The sequence below is a fragment of the Artemia sp. Qi Xiang Cuo genome, unplaced genomic scaffold (genome assembly GCF_049724085.1).
Source record: "Artemia sp. Qi Xiang Cuo unplaced genomic scaffold, ASM4972408v1 HiC_scaffold_3061, whole genome shotgun sequence".
In the NCBI taxonomy this organism is placed as follows: domain Eukaryota; kingdom Metazoa; phylum Arthropoda; class Branchiopoda; order Anostraca; family Artemiidae; genus Artemia; species Artemia sp. Qi Xiang Cuo.
This window is the reverse complement of record NW_028300456.1, coordinates 140,036-164,527: the sequence shown is the minus strand read 5'-3', so window position 1 is coordinate 164,527 and position 24,492 is coordinate 140,036. Positions and strand designations below refer to the sequence as shown.

General features: G+C 36.3%; 1 protein-coding gene across 1 annotated transcript; it reads left to right on the top strand.

The window, feature by feature from the left end:
• The first annotated feature begins 9,007 nt into the window (after positions 1-9,007).
• On the top strand, positions 9,008-10,816 carry LOC148938645 (protein mono-ADP-ribosyltransferase PARP4-like). The gene has a single exon (XM_089107639.1). It carries the CDS (start codon positions 9,096-9,098, stop codon positions 10,347-10,349), a length of 1,254 nt encoding a protein of 417 aa, XP_088963765.1. The 5' UTR covers positions 9,008-9,095; the 3' UTR covers positions 10,350-10,816.
• The last annotated feature ends 13,676 nt before the right edge of the window (positions 10,817-24,492 follow it).

The window sequence follows — 24,492 nt, the reverse complement described above, 5'->3', positions numbered from 1 at the left end:
TCACTAATATTCTTAGCTGCAGTTCTAGCTTTCTTCCCTAATACACCTTCAGCAACTTCACAAATTATTTTTTCTAAAATTATTCCAACCATCTTCCACATTATCAAATTTTAAACTCTAAAGTTTAGTATTCAACTGTTCCTGGAAAGTTTCTCACAAATTCTCATCCTGGAGTCTACTAACATCATAACTTACCGGGAGGTAATTACCCTTCCGATTTTTCAGCTTTAAATTAACCCTTGACACTACTAGATGGTGATCTTTACTTTTAACATCAATAACAGCACTCCTGCATACCCTAGTATCTTGTATTGATCCTGCCAGTCTTCGGTTTCCTATAACATAATCAATAAGGTTTGCTGTCTTACCATCAAGTGAATACCATGTTAGCTTATGAGCCATTTTATGACCAAACACCGTATTGGTTTCAACTAGATTATTATACCTACAAAATTGCAAAAGTTTTTATCCATTACTGTTTTCTTTTCCTACACCAATTTTACCTAAGCTGGGATACCATCTATCCTTATTTCTACCAACCTGGGCGTTAAAATCTCCCAGCAATAACATCATATTTCTACCTGGGACCTTGTCTATTTGCTCCTGTAACTGTAAGTAAAATTCATCTGAGTCACTAGTATCTCCATCAGTCGGTTCTACGGGGGCATATACTACTATATCTGATACCTTGAACTTTCTAGTCATAAAATGAGGAATTAGTATTCTATTATTAATACCTTCCCAGCCTAAACAAGACTTAGCAGCTTCCTTATTCATCATGAGCCCTACTCCCTGTCTATGTAACCCATCCTTCCTGCCTGAGTAAACAAATTCTATATCACCTAATTTCATGCTTCCTACCCCTGGAATATGAGTTTCTGAAACTCCTAATAGATCCAGTTCGAATCGTCTGAATTCGTCAGTCAAAATTTCGATATAATATTCATTTTTTAATGTTGTTACATTCCAAGTTCAAATTTTCAGGTTCTTTAAATCATTGAAATTTTTTTCGCCTCGGAAAAAGCACGGATCCTGGATACCAGTGCAGGACGGAGGTCACATATCTTCTCAAGTCTACACCGAAGTGCTTAAGCCGGATTAGAACCAGTCAGCAAGAAGTCCCTGGGACCTCCATGAATGGAGGCTTTTTGCAATCCTGGGCCCATCTTGGTCAGAACATGGTTTTCAGCGCTTGGCGATGCTCTTCTATCAACAAGAGTAGAAATCCTGCACAGACAATCTCCAGCCTATGACCTCCGACTCATTATATATTCATGCCTACAAATATTATGCTACTAAGGGGAGGCAACCCGTAATAGATAAATTAGCTAGGAAGAGATTTTTCAGCCCAAAGACGCCCATCAAAACATACCAAGCCCAGAAGAATTGTCCATTAGTCAGAATCCTGTGCGAATGCTGTGTCGTTTACTAGGCTATAATTTCCTTGAGGGGTGCCACTCCTCGAGTGGGAAGAGAATTGACGGCAAGGTCCCCAGTCTTGCAGGTCCCCTAAACGCGTTAAAGAAATCCTGTGCAGAGGCTGTTGTTCTTAGAGCTTGATCTTACGCCCTGCCACAGTCGTATTCCTATAGAGGATCCTACTACGATGGGTTTTTGCATCCCCACGCAATTTAACCCATTACTGGGAGAAGGTTTGCAACTCAAGGAACTTGTAGATAAACCAGTGGGCCCTGTTGAGTGTACATTTGAGGGGCCTTCTTCCTCCTCCGCCTGTATTTATGACCCTGGGCAAGGGTGCCCCAGATTCTATTATGGACCCCCAGGGACAAGGTCCCCCCTTGGTCCATGCCTCCTATGGAGGTACACTACATATCTGTAGAGCGTTCCCCTATCGCCACCTGGGGAAATGCTGAATGGCCTGGGGGAGGCCAGATAAACGGATCACTTTTGTTTTGCAAAGGCAATAACTCAGTGACATATTTAACCTAGAATGATGAAAAATGATGCTTAATGGACGCATGTCCTGGCAGGCGTTTCATATAAACTATCTATACAATCATTAGTTATTAAGGAAAATAGTTTTATTTTGAAACATCAATCTTGTCCAGCTTAAAGAACCAAATAGCGGAGCTCTAAACGGACACGTCTTGGCTATGGGCAAAATAGCTCCAATTTACAATACTTGATATGAAATTAGGCAAGCAATAACTTTTCGTCAAAATAATCACTGGTTGCATGAGTTCAGATCCAGCTCTTAATTTTGTTGAATTTTTTAATTTTATTTAATTCGACATGCCTAACCTATATTGCTTTCTTTTTCTCTTTTTAGTTCGTAATTCACAATGAGTTTGAATAGAGTCGAGTTTGATAGTTTCAAAAATGACAAAGGTGTCAATAAAAGTTTTCATGTAAGGCTTTTGATCAAATTGCTGGGCTCTTATATATATATATATATATATATATATATATATATATATATATATATATATATATATATATATATATATACATACATATACACATACATATATATATATATATATATATATATATATATATATATATATATACACATACATACATATACACATACATATAGAATAAAACCCTTTTTACAACTCTACCTACTTTTTGATCTGTGTGGCACGTTTGAAATTAATGCCCATTGGTAAACTCTCAATATGCCCTTAGTTCAAACATGTCCCACAAAAAAAAAGAGCTTACGGTTTCTGGTAACATAAAATTGCCATGCAACAGGGGGATGATAAGTTAGACACAGGCAGAACAAATATTAACAGTTCAAGCCTTGGAAATGTGCTGTTTATTCACCAGAAATAGAAATATACCATAAAAATCATGATGATACAAATTGTATAGAAATATTTTTAGGCATCAAAATACACCCTTTTTATCTTATTACATTTTCTTGTTGAAACAAAAGACTTGAAAATAATGATCATTACTGTTCATTAATTATTACCTTCATTCATAAATAGGGATAAAAACCAACTTAGCTTTTTATCTTCATACAAACAGTAAATGGGACTAATATTTCCGTTTTTGTTAGCACATTTAATGCCTAAGTCTAATTGAACAAGACAAAACAAAGTAGGTGCAGCATAAATATTAAAGGAGCAATCATGAAAGTTATGGCTTGGGGGGAGGGGCAGAGGTCTACTTTCATTTAGTTCCTATTAAATGGCGACTAATGGAAAAAATTCCGAGCCATATACGACTCAGGGCCTTCATGTATAGCCTACTGATACACAAATGTTTTATTACAAGAAAAAATTATTTATTGAGGTTCATTTTTTGCAAATTTCTTCTCTCTCTGCCGCCATGAACTAGAAATCGGTATCTAGTTAAAAATTTTTATGTTACGGATGTAGCTCAAAATCTCGGTGACCTACACGAAAAGCTTTCTACAGATGCATTTTGTAAATTTGGCTCTGACCATGGTCTTTTACAGTTCTTTTCTTAGTTTAATTTAACTGCTAGTGTTTGTTGAGTTCTTTTTTTTTTTTCTTTTTTATTATTATGTATTCCACTTGTACTACTTTTGTTAGTTGTGAGTAATAAATGATTGATTGATTGAAACATCGCACCAGAAATAATTCTCCCCAAAAGGCACTCCCTCTCATGACCTTTCTGCCTTGTAGAATTCCTTGGGCTATACCTATTTTAATCCTGTTGCCCCACCTTGATATGAAAAATTTTGTCCCCTCCATAACTGAAAAACTAACAACCCTTTTCCTTCGTTTAATCTTTCGGGTTTTCCCTCAATTTCAACGTTTGTTTTATTTTTATTGTATTATTTCCTACTTCTTAAATTGGTTGCTGCTTTCTGTCTCGTCTACCTAATTTTTACTTTTTTGTTTCATTTATCCTACAGTTATTTGCATAGATTTTGAAAAATAAAGAGCAGACCCACTTCTCCCACCAAAAAATCGGACCAAAATACAAAGAAATAGGGTTAAGTTATAGCAAGCAAGCTTTCGCTTGTAGAATATAGGACCACCTGGCCTTTTCGGGGTTTCGAGATCACGTTGAAGATCAAAATTAATGAACGTAGCCTTTTCAAAGCCCTCCTCTTCTTCTTTAATCTTCCGAAAGATTTCGTTTTTCAAAGCTCGCGCTTTGGCCTTTCTTTCCTGGTGTTCTTCATACTGCTTCACATCTTTTTCTGATTTGTCTGCGAGCTGGTTATACCTAAGACAAAGTCCACACTGGTCTTTTTTAGGCCTGTGAAACCCAAGGTTGAATTTCTTGAACTGAAGACGTTAAGTTTCTAATGCAAAGGCTACTTTTTTCTCTTCCTTACATTTTTCCTTATACAGATCATACATTTTCCGCAATGAAAGATTCACATCCAAATCGAGTTTTTTTGTGCTCTTGTGACAATGGTGGCTCTCGACCGCGTGAAAGGACTTGATGTGATCATGGATAAATCCAAGTTGTTCAATTGTGACCCGTTTGGATGTTTTATTTTTTCTTCGTTGATCAAGTTTAACAATTGATGTACTTGGTTCTTGAAACTCTGATTTCACGCAACGTCGTAGAAATTTTTCTGATATTCCGAAAGTCCCAAGAAAAATTTCTTGCAAACTGGAAAGTAGTTTGTTTCGGACGGTAGACTGTAAACAAGACTGTTAGATCTTCTTGAAGAATCTGACACAGTTTGTCGCTTTTTAGGAGCTTGTTTACACAACCCAGTGATGAACTGTCATTGCTGATCGTGGTTGCCTGCCTCTTTTCCGAGATTCCAAAACGATGCAAACATACCGTTCAACATCTCCTCTGTAAAGCCTTTCTTACATTTTTCGTGACTACAGGGATTTTCAGACCTCGCTTTCGCCTTCACAAACTTTCCAGTAGCAGGAGATACGTATTCTTTGCCTGAAACCCGTTGAGCCTTTCTGTGTGCTCTTTTGGATGTCGAACCTGTGGCCAAGAGACTTTCATTGGAAGAAATGATACCTATAAGATTTACCTCTGCAGGATCATTCTCTTCAGAATTAGCTGAAACTGTCGCATGGGGCTCAGTACTAATATTCACAACCAGCGCTGGTGTCAACTCACTGGGACTTTCAGAGTCACTAGACGACAGAAACGAAGGATCACCACCACCTTCACTGTTGGAGATATTTTCTGGCTCGTCAGATTCATCCAGATACTGCAATCCTTCTTCTGTCTTGAGAATTTTCTTCTGTCGCATTTTTCTGAAAGGCAGGTTTGAATCATATAGAAAACCACTAAGAACTGCTAATCATGAACTGACATCGATTAAATAATGTCACGGCTTAAATATGAGCCCACGTTACTCAAAATCACTGTTATTTTAATCCCGTGGTGATCGGATTAAAATAACCGTAAAATTTCCAATTCCGATGTCAATAAAACATGCGATTTTGACCTGATAAAAACTTAATTGCAGTTTTCACATTAAAATGATTCTTGCATATTCATAAAGCTCAGACAATTTGCAATAAGATAGACACAAACAAATATTTCCTCCGACAATTTTAAATTTGACCCCGAGGTTGACGTTTTCATGGAATTGCCCTTAGCGAAAGATTAATAAAAGTAAAAATAAGTCAGGCTCAAAATTTCCATATAACCGTAAAATAACCGTAAAATTTTCAATTCGGATGTCAATAAAACATGCGACTTGACCTAAAAAAAACTTAATTGCGGTTTTCACATTAAAATGATTCTTGCATATTCATAAAGCTCAGACAATTTGTAATAAGATAGACACAAACAAATATTTCCTCCGACAATTTTAAATTTTACCCCGAGGTTGACGTTTTCATGGAATTGCCCTTAACGAAAGATTAATAAAAGTAAAAATAAGTCTGGCTCCAGGCCCGTACAGCCCAATTCGGGATATTTCATAAAATGAAGGTTGTGTATCCATTGTCAACAATAATCAACATAATCAGTCTGTTTTAACACTAGGCAATATAATCAGTAAGGTAAAACCGGCCTCTCCCCCAACATTATAACGTCCAAAGTACTGGAATCATAAGAATGATAGACCTAGCTTACGACTGTGGTGGTGGAACAACTTGAAGCTCCGAAAATTGATGAAAATTTCACTAATTAGTGCTTCGAGTTTTCCTTGTTTTTTTGCGGCGTATCTGTAACTTAAATCTTTTCTTCGAAAAGTGACCACAACCAAAGGGCGTATGTACAGTTATGTCCTTTGGTTCTGGTCAGAGTTTTAGGTACGCCCAGGTGCCTATGCTTTAAATCAAAAGTGTGTTAATATACGTCCCTGCAAATGCACCCACTGGATAGTACCCCACTAGATGACTCTTTGGAGCACATTAACTCGTTTTCGTAGAAAGTGTCAGATACGCCCTTTGGTTTTGGGCATGACGATATGTTAACATTGGGTAAAGTTCATAACTTGCAGCCCCCCCCCCCGGGAACTTCGGGGGATTAAGCCATCCTAAAAGACATACTTAAATACATTCTTAGACCACACTGGCTATACATGACAAATGAAACTCAGAGAGGAGAGAAAGTACCAAAAATGAAAAATAAAATCAAAAAGGGTGAAAAATGAGGATTTTGTCAGCAGCGAACCATGAAGATGACAAAATATAAGCAAATATTTCGACAAGGACCTCCGCCAAGTCGTCCTCAGTGCTAAACAGTGCTCAGTGCTAAACAGTGCTCAGTGCTAATCCGACCCATCTAGTTCTGTTTGACGAGGCAACCTTAATATCAACTGTAATTGGCGTAACACAAACTTTTAAAGAGGTAATTGAGATAAAAAAATATATGAACCAAAATTTAGCAATAAATAGAGATACTGGAGATATTTCATTAAGCCCAATTTATGACAGTTTAATCTTGAAGGACTCAATCAATATTTTCACCCGAAAAAACTTAAAAGAACCTATTTGCATATCTAATGAAAACCGAAATTGTAGACAAGCTAAAACTATTGCAAGACGAAAGATCCTTGCCCAATCAAAAGATCCTATTTGCCCTCCATTTTTTTGGTCACTTAAAAAGGGCACTAGAACTTTTAATTTCCATTCCAATGAGCCATCCCCCAATATTCTAGGAGAACTGGGTCGATACGATCACCCCTGGGAAAAAAAAACAAATAAACACGCACCCGTGATCTTTCTTCTGGCAAAAAATGCAAAATTCCACATTTTCGTAGATGGGAGCTTGAAACCTCTACAGTAGGGTTCTCTGATACGCTGAATATGATGGTGTGATTTTCATTAAGGTTCTATAACTTTTAGGGGTCTTTTCCTCCTTTTTTGGAAAATCAGCCAAATTTTCTCAGGCGCCTAACTTTTGATGGGTAGAATTAAACTTGAATGAAACTTATATATTTGAAATCAGCATTAAAATCTGATTCTTTTGATATATCTATTGATATCAAAATACCGTTTTCTAGAGTTTCGGTTACCATTGAGCCGGGTCGCTCCTTACTTACAGTTCGTTACCACGAACTGTTTGATCATCTTTTTTTAAATCTTTTAAAATTTTAATATCTTTGTTCTTAACTTTTTCTTGATAACTACCAAAATCTGTTAAAATATTCACTACCCTTAGTCTTAAGTCATCTAAAATATTTATATCTTTTGGAAACTTATGAATCCCTGTTTTAATCTTTGAAATAATTTCCTCTATCGGTACATTTTTAGGATTTAGTCCGAATTTTATACCTCTTACAAGGATTTCATTTTGTTCTTTGGTTAACTGCTTTTTGCTTAAATTAATCACCCCAGGGCCTGGGAAATGATTAGGCTTATACATTGATAGTTTTTGTTTTTCTTGTTCCCTTTTTAACTGCAAAAATTTTTGGTTTAATCTTTCCCTAGATAATCTTGGAACATGTTCAAAAGAATTTTTGAAGATTGATATAATTTGTTGGAAATCATTTGTATTAACAAAAATTTTTAATACGTATATCAGGGGGTTCACCCCCTAGTCAATAACTCGCTCTTTGCTCTAAAGTTCGAATTTTGTTCTAATTCTTTAAAAATGTCCCTTTGATCACCAAGGTCGGTAATTAAAATAAATAGCTCTTATGAAAGTACTAAAAAATCATTGGCTTAAAAAGCGAGGTATTGACTAGGGGGAAAAACCAATCATATACTTAAAAATTTTTGTTCGTTTTAAGTTTTGATGATGCTCCTTACTTTCAGTTGAAAAACTTGTTTTTGGATTTAATTTCTGATCTTTTTTTTTGAATAATGCTGGGAAATCCGGCACCCCTTCATGGAAAATTCCCTTCCTCCATAAGACATTCCTTCATGGAAAGACCCTCCCATGTAAAACCCTCCTCCAGCCCCCCTCCCAACAGAAAAAATCCCCCTTGAAAAAGTATGTATACTTCGCAATAACCTATACTATATGTATACAATGGGCAAAGTTCGAAACTTGCAGCCCCTCTCTCTGGGGACTGTGGGGGATTAACTCATCCTTGGAGACATAGTTTATAGATTTTTCGATTATGCTGAACAAAATGGCTATCTCAAAATTTAGATCAAGTGACTTTGGGAAAAAATGAGCGTGGAAGGGGGCTTAGATGCCGTCCAGTTCTTTTGGTTACTTAAAAAGGCACTAGAACTTTTAATTTCCGTTCGAATAATCCCTATCACAATATTCTATGACAACCGGGTTGATACGATCACCCCTGGGAACAAACAAAAAACAAAAAAAAACAAATAAACATGCATCCGTGATATTTCTTCTGGCAAAAAATACAAAATTCCAAATTTTTGTAGATAGGAGCTTGAAAATTCTACAGTAGGGTTCTCTGATACGCTGAATATGATGGTGTGATTTTCGTTAAGGTTATATGGCTTTTAAGGGTGTTTTCTTCCTTTTTTGAAAGTAAGGCAACTTTTATCAGGCGCTTAACCTTTGATGGGTAATACTAAACTTAATGAAACTTATATAATTGAAATTAGAAAACAAATGTGATTCTTTTGATGTATGTATTGGTATCGAAATTCCGTTTTTAGAGTTTTGGTTACCAATGAACCGGGTCGCTCCGTACATACAGTTCTTTACCACGAACTGTTTGACTCTAGTCACAAACTTCGAAACAGCAAGGAACACATAGGAAAAAGCAGCTGAACAAGTAAATACATTTGTACATGCTTGTTTTCTTTTCAGAAACACGAAGACGTCAATTTGAAACATACCAAGAAATTGCGAATCAAAAGGCAAGTGAGTATAGAAATGAGATAACAAGGTTTAAAGTATCCGGTTTGGATCCCTCGTCGTCCGTCTTCCTAGATGTTAGAGACAAAGTCCTTAAGTACATCCAACCTGCTCATAACTGGTATCCTGAGGTTACATCGGTTCAAGAGGTTTTCAACGCAAATTTACTCGAAGCTTTTCACTTATGTCAAACTAATTTATTTGAACCTTCAACTTCACGTGAGAAGTTTCACGGTACAAATACCGAAGCTTGTAAGAATATTATTAATAATGGCTTCCGACTACCGCGCAATGATGGCCAACAAAGAATGTTTGGCAATGGAATTTACTTTGCCACTGATTCTAGCAAGAGTGCACAACAAGTCTATACAAAAGGATCTAATATTCTTATATTGTGCGACGTTCTGCTTGGGAAAGAAATGAAGGTTACCACTCCACAATACACAATGAATTTGAATACTATTAGAAGCTTAGGTTATGACTCATTGTTCGCTCCTCGTGATACAAAAAATGCTGGTGGAGTTTTATTTGATGAATTCGTCATCTACGACCCACGTCAAGCATATCCTAGATATATTATCAATTTCAAAGCTACTCAAATGGGAGCCCCTGTTGTAAGTATACCATCAGCTAAGTTTCAGAAATATGAAATTTATCCAAGTAGATCCTTTAATCCATCTAATGAGCTGGAGTATCACTTTCGTGTTGCTGAGGCGCAGTTTCGACGCTTGTGTCAAAATAGAGATGTGATAAAAGTAACTTATGTGAAAAACCCAGCATTGGAATCACAATTTTCGGAAATCTCAAAACAGTTTGCTGTGAAATACGGAGCTGGTGCAGAAGAAGCCAATCCAATATTGGCATTCCATGGTACTCCATTTGAAAGAAATATTGAGTCAATTCTCAAGAATAATTTCCAACACTCTTACATAAAGCGAACAGCGTATGGTCACGGACATTATTTTTCAGAGTTCCCTGAAATAGCTTTAGGATATGCTGGCAATGTGAAAGCCCTGATACTCTGTAAAATATTAGCAGGAAGATCACAGGATGTTAGTGGCAACACCCTTCTAGCGAATGGATACGACTCACTTCGTGTTAAGAAGGATGCCCTTGGAAGAGGAACAATGATTATTATCAACAACGAAAAGCAGATATTACCTCAATATGTAGTTCACATAAATTAAATGCCGTGATAAGAAAAATGTGTGCAAAAAACACGAAACAAAAAATGATTGGAGCAAAGTAAGAAATGGAATAGTCGCCAGAAACTTCTGTTTTGTTTTTTTAGATAACAAATTTACTTATATATTTTAATCTAATTTTGGTAATTATTTTGGAAGTCTTTGGGTGGAAATTATTTTAATTGTAAATTATATCTTTATTTTTGGTTTTGTCGTATTATTCTTGTTATCCTGCCTGCAATTCAAAATACTAATAAAATATAATCGTCGAATAAAACTTTTATAGAACTAATGTCTAAATGCTTTTCTGTCGACTGACATAGATTGCAGTTTGAAAATCATAAGAGGACTGAAAACCTTATATTTTATTTTTGTTATAAAATCTGTGCCACTTTTTTCTTTATTTCTCTCAAAAATAAAAAAAATAAAAAAAAGGTTTAAATTGACATATCCTAATTTAACTTTGCCTATTTAACCAAGCTACGTTTATGTAATTTGAGCAAGTTTCTAATCAGAGTCAATTTCTGCATTAACAACCTGATTCCTGCGATTCAAGGAAACAGAATGTTTTCAAATGGTTAATCCAGTTTGCTTTCTATTTTTGAAAAGAGAAGAAAAAATAGTTTCTTGGGACGGTAAAATTCCGTTTAAGGAACGTAATAATCTCAAGTTAAAGCAATGATAAATGTGCTATAACTATTTATTTTTTTCGATAGGATCCCAAGGCCGTATCCAGGGGGTAGGGGGTTTGACCCCTCCCCCTAAATGTTTTTCTGACTCGTAAGAAACCAAACAAAAATGGATATTAACAAATTTTGCATGCGTTTTTTGAGGTTTTTTTTTGTATAGCCCTCCCCCCGAAAACTTTTTTTCCAGTAAAATACCTTCCGAAAAAAAATCCTGGGTACTGCCATGTAGGTTCCCAAAGATTTTTTTTTCGACAAATTTCCTCAAAAGACCATTGAATATCACTTTCAATCAAATATCATTTACATCAGACATTAGCTATCTATTCCAGTTGCTATGGTGATGTTGCTTGATCATTTCAGCCTCATAGATATACCTGATTCTGTCTTAACTTAAACCTTCAACAAAATATTTTTGATATTTTTGTCGGTTTGAACAAAGAAGCCACGAACTTCACACTATTTTCTTTTTTAGTTTGATTGATTTTATGTGGGATTTGGGCAAAATCTTTATGCATATTATTTATGGAGCGCCAACTCAAAAGGTGCTATCTGAAGATATTTTGGAAACATCGATTTTATATATCACTTCCTCAAGCATAGCTCCTCCTATCAATTTGAAAAATCGTCGTTCAATTTATTTGTTTGGCTCTTAACCCATTTTAATTTGTTTGCCATTATCCTTAGAAGAGGTTTAAAGGAATTTGGTGGTATTCAAAGCAAATTTGGTTCGAAGCTCTCTTGTTCATAAGGTCACCTATTGCCTTTCCTGTGCTCCTTAAGACCAAGTCCATCAAAATCATCCGTTGATTTTCAAGAATTCATTCTTTCTTCTATTCCCAGTCACAGAAATTGTTGTAAATCGGAGTGATTTAACTTGTTTGTATCTTTGAATTCCTTGGAAACCTATATTTAGGCCTAAATATCATTTCTTCAAACACAGCCACTCGTATCAAGTTGTTCAATCCCCGTTCAACTAACCTATTTGACTCCAGACACATTTTAATACCTTGCTTTTTACCAGAAGGCATGATTTCCTCTTTTCCTAGCAACAAAACCTGCAGTAATTATTAGATTTTGAGTTCAGTTTTTTTTTATATTTTATTTAGACACAATTTTAAGCATACTCGGTCAAGGTAAATGATGCCAAATAGCTTTCAAAGCAATTTACTTTCGATTGCTGGCAGACGGTGATTGTCGTCGGCTTTTAGAGTAGACCAAAACAGCTTAAAAACACAAAAGGAAAAAATAGAACAATAACAATTTTAGTAAGTAGTTATACAACCACTAGCCTTTATGTATCAAAGCGCTGCCATGCTATTTATCTCAAAGCAAATTGTGAACTGGTGAATCTTCCCCGCTTTGTCAGTTATTATCATAGGTAATAAAAAGTGTTGAATTTTCTGTGGAGGTTTCCCTCCCTTCTTTCTATTATCAGTACTTAACTAGGAGAAAAATTTTGGAGTAGGAACCACCATCTTCGCCCTCCCCCAATACTGGTGGCAGCAAAAAAGGAGCTATCAGCGGCACTGGTAGCAAAAGATCGAGCGTTTTCAAAAAAACTGGTAAAAATTAGCTTACAGTATAGTGTATATGCTGTAAAAATCAGCACGAAAAGACAGATTTGAAAGATAGCGAGTTTATTATCTAATGAGAAAGGCTCCTACCTAGGAACGACGCGGTGCAGGAGAAAGGGTATAATCTCTTTCATTAACTCCTTCCATCAAGGTTTGGGCTCAACCTAAATGGAAATTAAAGAAAAATAAAAAGAAATACTGACTTATGAAGATTTAAATGGGCTGTGCCTAGTTAGACGATAATAAAAAGAAATAATGTTATGTTAATCGAGTTTTAGGTTTTCAGTGGGGGAATCTCTCAGTATTAGATAGTATTACAGGGTTTAAGAACGGATAAGAAAAAAGTGAAAGTCAGGTTTTTATTTGAGTGACTTGGCGGACTTAAGATATAATCTTCAGTGAAAAAGGTTGTAAGATATTGAAGATGGCAAATTAGGAGAATTTAACAGTTGTATGAGCAGAGTGGAGCAGGAAGGTAGGAGGCACCTGTTCTATTGAGTAATCGGCCTAAGAGGAGAATACATTTGGATCACGAGTTTTCACGAAGGATACGTAATTTGTTTTACAGGGTCGTTCCTGTATTTGGGTTTTAGTCCAGCTAATTCACGAGTGGAATATTCGCACGGTTTTTTTGTTTACTTTCGTGTCCAAACCCTGTTAATTCGTTTTTCGGAGATATATTTCACTCGCGTAAAATTGCTTGCTGTGAAGGAAGTCGTTATTCGCTAATGAAGTCTAGATATTGCGGTTATTTGAAAATTCGTTGAATATTATTATACAGAGCTAATAATTGACAATAGTAATTGCGTACCATAATTTTTCCGTGGCAGTTTTTAAGCTTACCACGATGGACTAATTAATTAAGAGGTAATATCATCGGGACGGGGTATACGTGGTAAAATGAGGGGGTACGAAATAAACAAGGACGATAAAAATATACAAGACGAACTCACCCCTCAGATGCTTTGCAAAATGATGGAGAGTTGCGGATTAGAGATAATACAGATATGGAACGAATGGACTCAGAAAATGAATTAGGAAGATATAATGACAGAAGGAATCAAAGTAGTCCAAATAGCAGGAGTAGTAGAAGCTCAAATTCCAGCAGGGGCTAACGAAAAAGTACAAATGTAGATATGACACAATATGTATTAAATTAAATTAAAGAAATAAATTAAGAAAGAAGAGCTATAAATAAAAAAAAAGAGGCTGATAGAATAGCCAGAGACAAAAAGGAAGAGATTGATAGAATAGCCAGATAAAAAGAGGAAAAGGCATTGAGAGAAGACAGAAAGAACCGCAGACGCGCTAGAGAACGGCGGGAGGAAGAAGAAAGAGAGAGGGAAAAACAAGAGTTTAAACGAACCATGATTTGCCTAATAGAAGCCCGCTGGTTAATTCCAGAAACTTAGATTTTATAACAACTAACTTCCAGGCTATCGGACTACCATAATAATTTGTCTAAGAAATGATTGCGAGAAAATAAAAATTACCAGACATTAAATTCTAAAACGGAAAGATATACAACTTCGTTAACAAAGCAGGGAGTTGGACCGGCCCATAAAACAAATTGGGAGGCTGAGTACCCCTGTCGGAAAACGAAATGCTTGATACTAGTGTTCAAAATGTTGATAATCCACAACAACGGGATGAGAAAGTAAAAAGACCACATAATAGTTAAAATAAGACGTGAGAAAATGATTTTTCGGTCAAATTTGCAGAAAATAGAAAACTTGAGAACACTTTTAACTAATTAGACGCCGAAAAATATTTGCCAAAATGAAGCAATGATCGTACCAGAGAAAAATGAGACGAAATTTATTATACGAGCTTTTCCCATTAAAATTCGTGAAATTTTAGTTCAATATTAAAAACAAAATGTCTGAATTCAGTTCCCATTTGATAACGATATATTTGTTTCTGCGGTAAAAGTAAAGAAAACTAAAAGAGAGAAAGAAAAGGTGGTGGACACTAGAGCCCAAATAAGATTTAACTATTATTTATTATTGTGATTGTCTGTCTAAATTGAGACAAGAATAGATTAAAAGGGAAATGCAAAAAGATACAAAATTTTAAGGTTCAGCCTCAAGTGGTGAAAAAAAAATTTAGATGTTCTGTGCCTTGCTAACATAAATAATGTCTGGGACAAAGAGGTACAAGACACACTGGTAAATTTACAAAATTAAAGTAAGACTAAAAAAATTAGGAGGTAGGAGAAAACCAATGACATATTAATAGAACTTAAAGATAATCATTACAGACAATCGATGTGTCAACACCGTGTGACGGAAAGATTGGGAGATACTTAATGTTGGGTTGGATTTAAAAAAATTGGGAAGGAATTTGAGACTGGTTTTATCAACTCAAAACAGATTTTGATACTTTATGAGGGGGAGGACCCCCTTGTGGAAGATCTCCTGCGGGAAGCCGTGACAGATGGCCCTTTTCTTCAATGCACAACTGGCAGACACGTTGTGATCCCTTTACGGAGATATTGCCTCTCTGATCTGGAGTCCTTGGGGGATACTCGCGCCCAGTCACTTCATGTTTCACACAAATCTTTGTTGAGTAACCCTGTTCATAGTTTTTACTCTTCATGTTACTCTACAATTATTTCCAGTAAACCTTATCCAGTATCAAAATTTACATCTTCAAGTAGTATAAACGCCTATCCTTCATTCTATTATTTTAGTGGAGGGAACCAAGAAAAAAGCGATTCATGGTTGGCTCAAAATTTTAATTCATTTCCCTGAACCCCTATCGTTTTCGCTGGCCTGTGTATTTTCGGCCTTGGACTGTTTCAAATTGTGCCAAGGGGCAATTTACATTTTAAGTGAGATGCGGTGTTGTTTCCGCAGATGTAAATTAAGAGGCTAGTACAGCCCATTTTTCATGATGACTGGTATCATCGAATGCGCCAGGAAGTGATTCTTTGGTCCCCTCAAATGTAAACTAGTGAGAGCGAGAAATTTTTATTTAATCATGCTGTGCAAGATTAAATTCCACAAATCTCGTGGATTCTTCCTTCTTTGAAATCCCAAGCTTGGTGAAGAGAGCTGTACAGACAAGAGCTTTGATTGGTTGGACAGAGAAAAGGAATGGCAATGGAACTAAGCCCAGTGGATGATGGTTGCGGATTCATAAGCCAACAGGTAGCTAAACTGGAGAGGTACAAAGGAAGAAAGAAGAGAAGATAATTAAGTTTGGTGATTTTGAAGTTGGTGTTATTTATTTTATGTTTTCTGTTTTTGTGCTCTGACCCATAGTGTGGTGCCGGTCATTTTTCTTAAGGAGGTGTTGAGTCCTTTGACCCCTTTTGTTTCATAAAAATGCTCTTTTTATAAATTTAATTTCATTTATCTTCAATATCTAAACCCCGAGAAAGCTTTGATTGTGAGACGCCTTAAGGAATCCACTAATTAGCAAGTTTCTGAAAAAGCCAGGTGAGCGATGAATCATACAGCTTAAATTTGGAGCCCGAAAGCTTCAAAGGATGCTGGGAGTTTAATTTGATACAAAAATTCATCGCCTTTGGTCAGAGGTATGCGCTCACAGGTGCGTCTCAAAGTGTTTTTATTCATTGTATGAAGTTCTCTGTTTAGTTCAGTTTGAGTTATTGTACAGTATTGAAATAGTGAATACAATAAGCAATCTTGTCTTTATATCTTTGACCTAGGCAGGATGGGCAGCCTACAGCGAGACTGAGATTAGATTAGCTTGGTATAGAAAAAGAATTGTATACTAAGCCAGAGATCTTTCCTTGAGGGGGAACAGGGACAGTTCGATCTTATGGTACCTGAGGCCAAATAGTGTGGCACACCGAAACCCCGCGGAAAGTATACTTTCCAGAGACCCCTGACGGTTGTGTAAACCGGCAGACACGGGAAAAGCAGATGTCCATCGCAAGTAGACTTTACTCTGGCTTTTGGGGTACCGCAAGATTACTCTGGTGGTATTAGATGTTTTGCTTTCCCCAATTTTAGTGGCGAAGACCCTTTCTTCGCCCTCCCCCCAAAAAAACATATTTCTGACATAATGATTTTAGCAAGTAGTTATACCACCAGTACCCTTTATATATGTAATTACTGCCATGCCATTTACATCACTTCATTTATCATGGCTTTCGATATCATAATCTTAGTTTGAAAGCTTATGTTCTTAATCGACCAAAATTATCTTAACTAAGATAAAACACCATTTCCCAAAAAATGATCTAAAACTTACTTACTTAACTCCCATTCAGCGTGTTGACCGATTCTGCGCTTCTCCTCTAATCAGCATCATAACAGTCTTTTCGGTATGCCTTCCTGCTTATCGTAGTCCTCAGCAGTATTGGGAAGAGGCACCAGAAAAGTTTTCTTGCCATTGCTTCGGAGGTCGGCCCCTTGGGTGAGAAGCATTGATTCAAAGGCTATTCTGGCCAGTTTGGCTGGGGACGAACGCTGAACGATTCCTAGCCATCAAAGTTGTTGGAATTTTATTGTTTGCATGATGGTTTAAGGGTAATTCAAGCAGGAAAGTAGCCCTTTCTTTGATACTTGTTCAAGGTAAGTGATGCCACTGAGCTGTCAGAGCTATTTAATTTCGATTGCTGTGCTTTAATTTTGATTGCTTTGACAGACTTATCTTCCTATTCTTCCAAACTCTTTTTTACTGTGAAAAAGCACCCTGAGCCTAGGCTATTCTAATTTAATATCTTCACTGCTCCCACCATCTTTAATAATAATACTACCAAGATAACTGAAGCTGTCTACCTGACCAATCTTTTCATTACCCAACGTCACCTTTCCATCTTCACTTATTCCTAGCCTTAGTGACTTCGTCTTCTTAGCACTAGTTTTCAAACCTATTCTGGCACCCTGAGCTCGCAAAACCTCTAAAAGTTCATTCATTTTGCCCACACTTTCATCTAGGATGCCTAAATCATCAGCAAAATCTAAGTCCAGGAGACCTTTTCCTCCCTTTTTCATTCCGTGGTCTCCCATTGCCCTTCCCTGTTTTCCTTAAGACAAAGTCCATCAAAATGAATAACATGAAGGGTGATAGTACACAACCCTGCTTAGCTTCTGATTTAATACAAAACCAGCTGCCAACATCATGTCCTACTTTAACCGCAGCTGTGTTATTCTTGTACATACCGGTAAACACTTTAATGTATTTGTCATGTATACCATACAAGGATAAGGTCTTTGCTGAAGCTATTCTATCAACAGAATAAAACGCTTGCTCATAATCTATAAAACTGAGGACCAAAGGTATTTAACAACTCAGGCACTTCTCTATTATTAACCTAAGAGTGAAAATTTGGTCGACACATCCTCTACATTTTCTAAAACCGCACTGTCCTTCTCTTACAACATTGTCTACAGTATCTCTCAGTCTAAAAAGTATCACATTATCTAAGTAATTTACGACCTACAGAGACCAGACTAATGCCTCGATAACTTCCACATTCACTCGTATCCCATTTCTTATACACCGTTTTAATTAAGGTTTTCCCAAAATCGTTAGGTTCTTCCCCTTTTTAAAAAAATCATATTCATAATCTTCAGTAAATTATTTCTAACCTCGAAACCAACATATTAAAAAAATTCATTTACCACACTATCTCCACCTGGAGCCTTATTTTCTTAATCCTTTTAATACTGTCGGTGATTCTTCCTCACAAAAAGTATCTAACTTCACATTTAAGGTATCACAAGCTTTTTCATTTTCCTCTATGTCTTTTTCTGCACCTTTATCTTGGTTTAGCCAATCCTCAAAATTTTCTGCCTATCTCTCTTCAACTCTTTCCTTATCACTAATTGTAGCCCCGTCCCTATCTTTAACTGGGACAAGTCCGAATAGAACCATTCTCTCTTTCAATTTATTAACATGTCAGTACAATATTTTACTATTATGCCGTATAGCTGAATTTTCCAGATCCTCGGCAATTTTATTGACGGCCACCACTTCACACCTCCTTAGTTCATATTTCAATGCTTTCTCCACTTTCTTTACATTCCGTTTGTTTTCATAATCTCGCAGTGGGATAAAACACAACACTACTTAAGTTTTGCGGATTCCGTTCCAACTCAAACGCTTAACTCAATACCTCTTTTGAATGTATTTGAACAAACTATCGATTATTTCAATCTTTTTTTCAGTCGTACTTGATTTTCAATGTTTTGGAAGATTTAAATTTTTTACCTAAGATGTGTTTTAGGAATATTGCAAAGAAACTGGACTTGTGATGCTAAAAATAGTTTGACCCCCCTCCCTCATACAAATTGAAAGAATATCCATTTGGAAAGCAATTGATTCTTCATAAAGGTAAAAAAAAGATAATTGGTATGTTTTCAAGTGTTTCCACTCTCGTATAGAAACTGTTATATAGAAACACTCTCGTATAGAAACTATTGTTTGTAACTTTTCGAATTTTGAATTAACCTAGCCGATTTGCAATGGTGAAACTACAGTAAAATCCTCAGTTTGTGATCCGATATAATAATTAAATCGTCAAAATATTTCTCTAGGTTCTGGTGTCGATCCTTTATCTATAATTCAACTAATGCATAAAAGGATTTAATTTTTCGTAAGGTATTTAAGCCTGAAACATTTGTGGCTTACTAATGTTCAAAATAGGAGGTTAAGATAGCTTCTTAAGCCACATTGGCATGTAATTACATAGAGAAAGAAAAAAGAGCAAAAATAGGGTTTTTTAAGGCCAAACAAAAATACTGACAAAACACAACAAAGCGAATATTTCGAGAGGAAAAATGCCTCTATTATTTATCGATAAATAATAAAATATATTCAATGAGAGTGCCGTATAGAAAAAATACAATAAAACGCGGAAATCTTATTTTAAAAAAAAAAAAATTAAAAAAAAAAAATTAAAAAATGAATGAAAGTAAAAATAAGCCAAAATTTATAATAATTTATGCTAAACCAACTACCTAACAACCATAACAGTGAAGCTGGCATACTTGGCATAAATTTAATTCTTTGATCTTGTCAACCCATGATTGATTTAAGGGTTCGAATGACTGGAGGTAGGCATGTAAGCATATTTTTGTCAAGAGAGAAGGATCACATTTTTAGGTTATGGCAAAAGTCTGCCATAACCCTAAAACAGTCTAATCTTGTGAAAAAATTTTAAGATAGTCTTAAAAAATTGGGACAATTAGAGATGAATATGGGAAAAATTGAACCCTGTAATCCCACCCAGTTTTTACTTTGGAAGAGTATAGTAAGAAAAAGAAATCAATCCCAATTTATCGAGATCACACCTTTTCGGAATTTAAAATTGCTCTCAAATTTGTTTTTGTGTTGGAATCTTGTTTGTGCATGCATTACTCTTTAGTTGAATTTTAGCCTTGCATTGAGAAAGGATTGATTTAAAAATTAGACTAATTTTTTTTAGGTAAGCATCATACAAAATAAGTTAGTTTAAGTAGATTAAGAATCAAGTAAACATAAGCCAAGACATTTAACAGGAAGAAAAATATAGTGGAAAGAGGAATAATTAGTGGCTGCCCTCTTAGTCCAGGAAAGACACAGTTTTGTCCTAGAATTTGAGCAACAGGAATGTCGTTGGAGCTAAAATGTTCAGAAGAATTTGCTTAGCAACATCAAAAATTGGCCGTGCCGAAATACCACTTTTAAGGAAAAGAATGGAATTATAACTTTCAATTTCCAATCAAATGAGCTCCTTTGAAGTTCATACGACCTCCCTTTCCATGAAAACTTTATATATACCTGGAGCATAGTTTTCAACACGTGCCCCAGGATCAGGGTAGTTGTTTCGAACCCAAAGCTTTTGTTTTCTGGACTTTGAACTACTTTTGAACAAAAGGTCTATCTCAAAATATTGATTAGATCCATTTGTAGAAATTTGGGCATGGGGGTATCCTATCCATAAGAAACTTCGATCCCCCCGGGGTATAAAATAAAAACCGGTGCCTCCGCGTCTGGGGGGGGGTTGTCAACACCGGCGGTTTTGTTATATAAAACTTTAAATATTTTGAACAAAATGAGTATCTCAAAAGTCTGATTGGATGCAGTTAGGTCAAAAAGCGCGTAGAGGGTATCTAGTTACCCTCTTATCACTTTTCAATGTTAAAAAGGAGACTAGAATTTTCAATACGACCACCCCTTCCATAAACATCTTTTAAGCCCCCGGGGTATAACTTTCAACACGGTCCCCTGGGTGTTAGGGGGGTTTTGTCACTTTGTTTTCGATTATTATGACCCTGAAAGAATCACAAATCTGTTTTTATTGAGAAGCTAATGGTTCTATACAACTTTGGCTCAAACACTTTGGTTATCGAGGTTATAATGGTCCTAAGAAAACGTTGAGGCAACTTTTTCCATGGCACTACAAGCAATAGGGAAGCAGTGGCGGATCCAGTGGGGCCGGGGGGACCCTGCCCCCCGTTAAGAAGTTTATGGTGCCCGCGTAAGTCTGTTTTTACTTTTTTTTACTCTTTTTTTAATAAATTTGTCAATTTTGTCTTTTATTTGCACCTCTGTGGGCTTCCCCCAAAATTTTGCTTGAGATCCGCCCTTGTAGTGAAGGCTACGAGTGATAGTGAAGAAAAGTCCACTCTTTTTGCTAATGTTTTGAATACTTTCGTAGTCACTTTTACAGTTGTAGTGAATCAGTTTTAGAGGTCTTTCAGAAACTGACATATCAGTCATAATGGGTATGAGACCTTTAAAGGAAAAATTCCTGCGCCAGTCAAACTACCCACGCTGGCTACTTTTGAGATGAGCCTTTGATCTCAGATAAGCATTCGTCGGATCTGGCTCTGTACAAGTATAGAAGCAGGATTGCTACCAGCTCAAGAAAAAAATCGATGGCAAACGTAAGAAAAACAATTATGGCTTGTCCATGGTGACCTACCCCCAGGGTTGCCACCAGAGGAAAAAAATAATCCATGGCAAGCACTGTTGCCAAAAGTGCGAAAATATTTGCTGCTCGCGACACTTCGCGTGGCTTTTTGATAACATAGATCTTCGTTCACATAGATGCGACGCGCCAGTGCACGGTCTGTATTTTTTTTTTCATGTGATAGTTCGTCGAATGCGCTTGAATATTTCAACGTATATCACAAACCAACAAATTGTAGAATATTCCGTCATTAGGGAGAGTCCGTGAGTAAATGCAAAAACCGTGAGATCGCATCTGTGTGAACCAAAAGTAAAGCTAGGTTCTGACCAAAAGTAAATAACCGTAAAAGAAGTAGGAAACTGCCGTAAGCACAATGCTGGTCTCAAATCAGGCTACACCCTCACGTCCATTTTCTTCTGGCTGATTTCTTCGTACGAAAAGATAATCGATTCGGCCAGAAGAAAAAGTTTGCATGAAGAAATGTGGGGGGTCTAGCCTAATTAGATGCGGTCGACTTTCCTTTATTCCGACTTTTCTTGACTTTCGACTTTATTTACTTTTGGTTCTGACAGAGCGGGATTCCGATTCGTGCCCCGACTCGACTGTTTTGCAACATGGAGATAAACGCTGTTCTGTTGCTAGGTGACGGGAATCGAAAACTGTTGTGATTTCCCTCTCTTCTGATAGAAGTACTGTGATGCACAAGAATGAAAAGCTGACTGACCTTGTGCCTTGAACAGAGCTTAATCGATGCACAACATTTTCGGATTAGATATAATACAGATATGGAACGAATGGACTCAGAAAATGAATTAGGAAGATATAATGACACAAGGAATCAAAGTAGTTCAAATAGCAGGAGTAGTAGAAACTCAAATTCCAGCAGGGGCTAGCGAAAAAGTACAAATGTAGATATGACATAATATTTATTAAATTACATGAAAGAAAGAAAGGACGAAAGAAGAGCTAGAGAACAAAAAGAAGATGCTGATAGAATAGCCAGAGAGAAAAAGGAAGAGGCTGATAGAATAGCCAGAGAAAAAAGAAAAGGCAGATAGAGAAGACAGAAACACCCTCAGAAGCGCGAGAGAACGTCGGGAGGACGAGGAAAGAGAGAGGGATCAACAAGAGTTTAAACGAACCATGCTTTGCCTAATAGAAGACCGCTGGGGACTTCCAGAAACTGAGATTTTATAACAACTAACTTCCAGGCTATCGAACTACCATAATAATTTGTCTAAGAAAGGATCGCGAGAAAATAAAAATTAACAGACATTAGATGCTAAAACGGAAAGATATACAACTTCGTTAACAAAGCGGGGAGTTGGACCGGCCCATAAAACAAATTGGGAGGCTGAGTCCCCCTGTCGGAAAAACGAAATGCTCGATACTAGTGTTCAAAATGTTATTAATCCACAAAAATGGGATGCAAAAGTAAAAAGACCACATAAAAGTGAAAATAAGACGTGCGAAAATTATTTTTTGGGAAATTTTGCAGAAAATTGAAAACTTGAGAACACTTTTAACGAATACGAGACGCCAAAAAATATTTGCCAAAATGAAGCACTGATCATACCAGAAAAAAATGAGACGAAATTTATTGTACGCGCTTTTCCTCGTATAATTCGTGAAATTTTAGTTCAATATGAAAAACCAAATGTCGGAATTCAGTTCCCATTTGATAACGAAATATTTGTTTCTGCGGTAAAAGTAAAGAAAACTAAAAGAGAGAAAAAAATATTAAACAGAACTACAATAAAGAAAGGCAGTCAAAGGTGGTGGACACTGGAGCCCAAATCAGATTAAACTATGATTTGCCATGGATTTTTCTTGAGCTGGTAGCAATCCTGCTTCTATACTTGTACAGAGCCAGATCCGACGAATCCTTACCTGATATCTGAGATCAAAGGCTCATATCAAAAGTAGCCAGCGTGGGTAGTTTGACTGGCGCAGGAATTTTTCCTTTAAAGGTCTCATACCCATTATGACTGATATATTAGTTCCTGAAAGACTTCTAAAACTGATTCACTGCAACTGTAAAAGTGATTGTGAAAGTATTCAAAGCATTAGTAAAAAGAGTGGACTTTTCTTCGTTATCACTCGTAGCCTTTTTTGTCACTTTGTTATCGATTACTATGACCCTGAAAGAATCACAAATTTGTTTTTATTGAGAAGCTATTGATTCTATACAAATTTTTCTCAATCTCTTTTGTTATCGAGGTCATAATGGTCCTAAGAAAAAGTTGCGTCAGCTTTTTCCGTGACACTACAAGCAATCGTTTAGCAGTGGCATATTCAGTAGGGCCAGGGGGACCCGGCTCCCCCCTCCAAGAATTTTACGGGGCCCGCGTATACGGTTTTTTCTTTTTGGCATGGATAGTAGATATATCAGGGGCGAGCTGGTATAATGCAACCGGACAGTTGTGATTTGACCTATCTTTACTTCTCTGGTGCGTTCTGTATAATGCACAAGTAACAATTGAATAGTTTTATCAATATAAAATATGCCTTAGCATTGGAGTATGCTAAAAACTTGAGACTAATAGAGATGTAGATGCTAAGAAAAGAATTTTAATAAAGAAATTCAGAACAATCCTTTGAAATCCTTAGAAATCAATTAGTGAGATGATTATTGATTGGAACCACCTAAAACCGCAACCATCAATGACCCTAACCACCAAAGACCTCACCCTCCAAGGGTCCCATATCTACAACTTCCAAGGGGCATCCTCCCTCCAACTTTTTAAGCCCCTCTCACCCATTTTTTTATACTTTTTTTTAAGTTTTTTTTAAATTTTTTATTTTTTTTTAACATTTTATTTTTTTCAACCTTTTTTTACATTTATTATAATTAAATAAAACATAATTAAAAAATAAGAAATTCAGATTTAAAATGAGAATGATATAGACATGTTAGTCGTGACTTTTACTATTAGAAAAATAATGACTGTAGTAGCACTGTTTTTTATGGACTTAATTGTTTGGACTTAGAAATTATTCAATTGTTT